Source organism: Galleria mellonella, unplaced genomic scaffold, assembly GCF_026898425.1.
Source record: "Galleria mellonella isolate WM207_F2 unplaced genomic scaffold, CSIRO_AGI_GalMel_v1 utg56, whole genome shotgun sequence".
In the NCBI taxonomy this organism is placed as follows: Eukaryota; Metazoa; Arthropoda; class Insecta; order Lepidoptera; family Pyralidae; genus Galleria; species Galleria mellonella.
In genome coordinates this window covers 743,462-746,132 of record NW_026442117.1, presented here as the reverse complement: position 1 = coordinate 746,132, position 2,671 = coordinate 743,462, and the positions used below count along the sequence as shown (strand labels likewise).

At 42.3% G+C, this 2,671-nt stretch overlaps 1 protein-coding gene across 1 annotated transcript; it reads left to right on the top strand.

Annotated features, from left to right (window-relative positions):
• The first annotated feature begins 1,287 nt into the window (after positions 1 to 1,287).
• Positions 1,288 to 2,331, top strand: LOC113515332 (fork head domain transcription factor slp2-like). Its single transcript, XM_026899498.3, has one exon. The coding sequence runs from the start codon at positions 1,347 to 1,349 to the stop codon at positions 2,058 to 2,060; it is 714 nt and encodes a 237-aa protein (XP_026755299.1). The 5' UTR covers positions 1,288 to 1,346; the 3' UTR covers positions 2,061 to 2,331.
• Positions 2,332 to 2,671: the final 340 nt, after the last annotated feature.

The window sequence follows — 2,671 nt, the reverse complement described above, 5'->3', positions numbered from 1 at the left end:
CGATGGGACTAACGTGCCTTAAAGGACAAAAGTCCCTAAATAAATAAAGATAAAATAAAAATTACATATAGGGATATTATTTTCGTTACTTTGATCTATCAATATGTATGTCCTAAGATACTTACTTTATCTGTAGGTAGGGGGGAGGGAGGGATTGTTAGTAATGCGGACTACTGGTCCTTTTCACAATTAACCAATTTGAAGTATATTTAAGTACATAGTTACATTAGTTATATATATTCATAAAATAGAGAATAGAAGAGGCAAAATGCTAGGCCACCTTATACGACATGTTAACTTTTTAAAGAGCATAGTAGAAGGAAAAATAGAGGGCAAAAGAGGAAGGGGGAGACCGAGGGATAACCACACGGGATCGAAAGAGGAAACACTAGGCGTCATGTCGTATAGGGAGATCAAGGATACGGCCTGGGATAGAGCTGGCTGGAAGAAGATACATGAATTAGTTGCACCGACAAGATAAAACTCTTAAATGAAAAGAAGAAAATAAATGTAAGTAGATAAAATGCCTTTAATCAGTAAAACTGGTATTTATTGTTAATTATAATAGAGTACAATTTTTTTTCTAATAGGTATTAATATATCGTCATAGTCGTAAAATACTGACGGATCTGACAAAGATTACATATAAAGATCCGTCAGTATTCTACGACTATGACGAGATGTAGGTACAAAGTTTTACCAAATGCTAATAATTAAAACTATCAAAAAAATAGGAGTACGACACAATAGAATGTATTTAGAAATAGGTAGGTAGATGTATTAAAAAAAATTACACATCCATGATAAAAATAAATATCATTCCGCTAATGATCCGAGTGACGACTCGCGAACAAATTTGTCAAGACTAATGCCATCTAATTTATTGTGTCGCAGCAAACATCTGGTGCTGTTGAAATATACAATTAATAAATACGACCGACCGACCGACCGACCCACCAATACCATTCATTAAACGGCGTATCAGCCACACTAAATAACTCTTAAACAACGCGTGAAAAATTACAAAAAAAAAAATGTGTTTACAGCCCGTGACATATCGTTTTAAATTCACCTCTTTATACTAGTGCAACCCTATCTGAAGCTATGAACACATTAGTGCATAACACCACATGCAATCACACAATCATGGCCTGTAGCTGGCCAGCGGGATATAGCAGTTATGTTTATAGCCAGTAAATCGAACATAACGGCAAACTTTAGTTTGTTACGAGCCACGTACGAAAGGTGGGGCTCCGTGGCTGGGCGTCCCTCGTAGGCGGGGCTCCGGACGACTCTCTCAACCGGCTGTTTAGTTGTGAGCGGGCGGCTCGCGATGTCGCACCACTATGACACCACCGCACAGTTTTGCGATACGAGATTTGTTACCAGAAGCGTCGTCCAGATCCCCGTCCCCTTCCGACACAGAGCTCGACGTCACCGGCACGGAGACGCCGCCGCCCGGCTCCTCGAAGGAAACGAACGACGAGAAAAAGAAGAACGAGAAGCCAGCGTACAGCTACAACGCCCTCATCATGATGGCGATACGAAGCAGCCCCGAGAAGAGGCTCACACTGAACGGCATTTATGAATACATAATGAAGAATTTCCCGTACTACAAGGAGAACAAGCAAGGTTGGCAGAACTCGATTCGGCACAACTTGAGTCTGAATAAGTGTTTCGTGAAAGTGCCCCGGCACTACGACGACCCGGGGAAGGGGAATTACTGGATGTTGGATCCGTCGTCGGACGACGTGTTCATAGGAGGTACGACGGGCAAGCTGAGGCGGCGGTCGACGGCCGCGTCGAGGTCCAGGCTGGCGGCGTTCAAAAGAGGCGCGATCCTGCATCCGATGTTCGGGAACCCTTACGCGTCTCTAGTGGGTCTGTACCCGCCTCTGCTGTCGGTGTACGGGCGGTACGCGTTGCCTAGTCCCCTGCTGCGGCTGCCTCCGCCGCCGCCGAGTCCCTACCACCAGTTGTACCGGAGGATACATGGTCTCGCGCCGTCGGTGAGCCCGCCCGCGCCCGAGCCGGACTCTCGCCTGGTGAAACACAGTTGATAGAAGAGTGTTAGTAGCGTGGAGCCTCTAGAGGGATATCCGGTGCTATCCCCGTGACGGCACGGTCCGAAGACTGTCGTGCAGTGATGGAGTCGTGACAAACTGTGATAGGTACGTGGTCGTCGTGTATTATATACGAAATAGTATTTGTAAATAGTGGTCGTACTATTTATTATTGTCGTAAGATATTTAATGATTAATAAATAAGATTTAATATAAGTATATTGGATGAAATAAACAAATTTACAAGCGAATATCGCTTGAAAAATATCATATGATTTTCATTGTTACTCCAGTAAAGTTTATTAAATTATTAGGCCCATTTTTTAGAAAAATGGCAACCAGTAATTTGTTTTATACTTTACAATATATTACACGGCTGTTTACGGTAGCTACAGTAGGTGGTAATGGTACTTGGATACCGCCAGATACGGCCGGAATGGCCCCCAATCGACCATATATAATATTATTCTATTAAAACAGGTAGACGTTAATAACTGGAATAAATAACAGAATTTATATAATTATGTAGCCGCTTCATTAGTTGTTATTGAATATTTTATTGGTTTGTTACAATTAAAACATTTTAGATTAAGCCATAAATAATACGA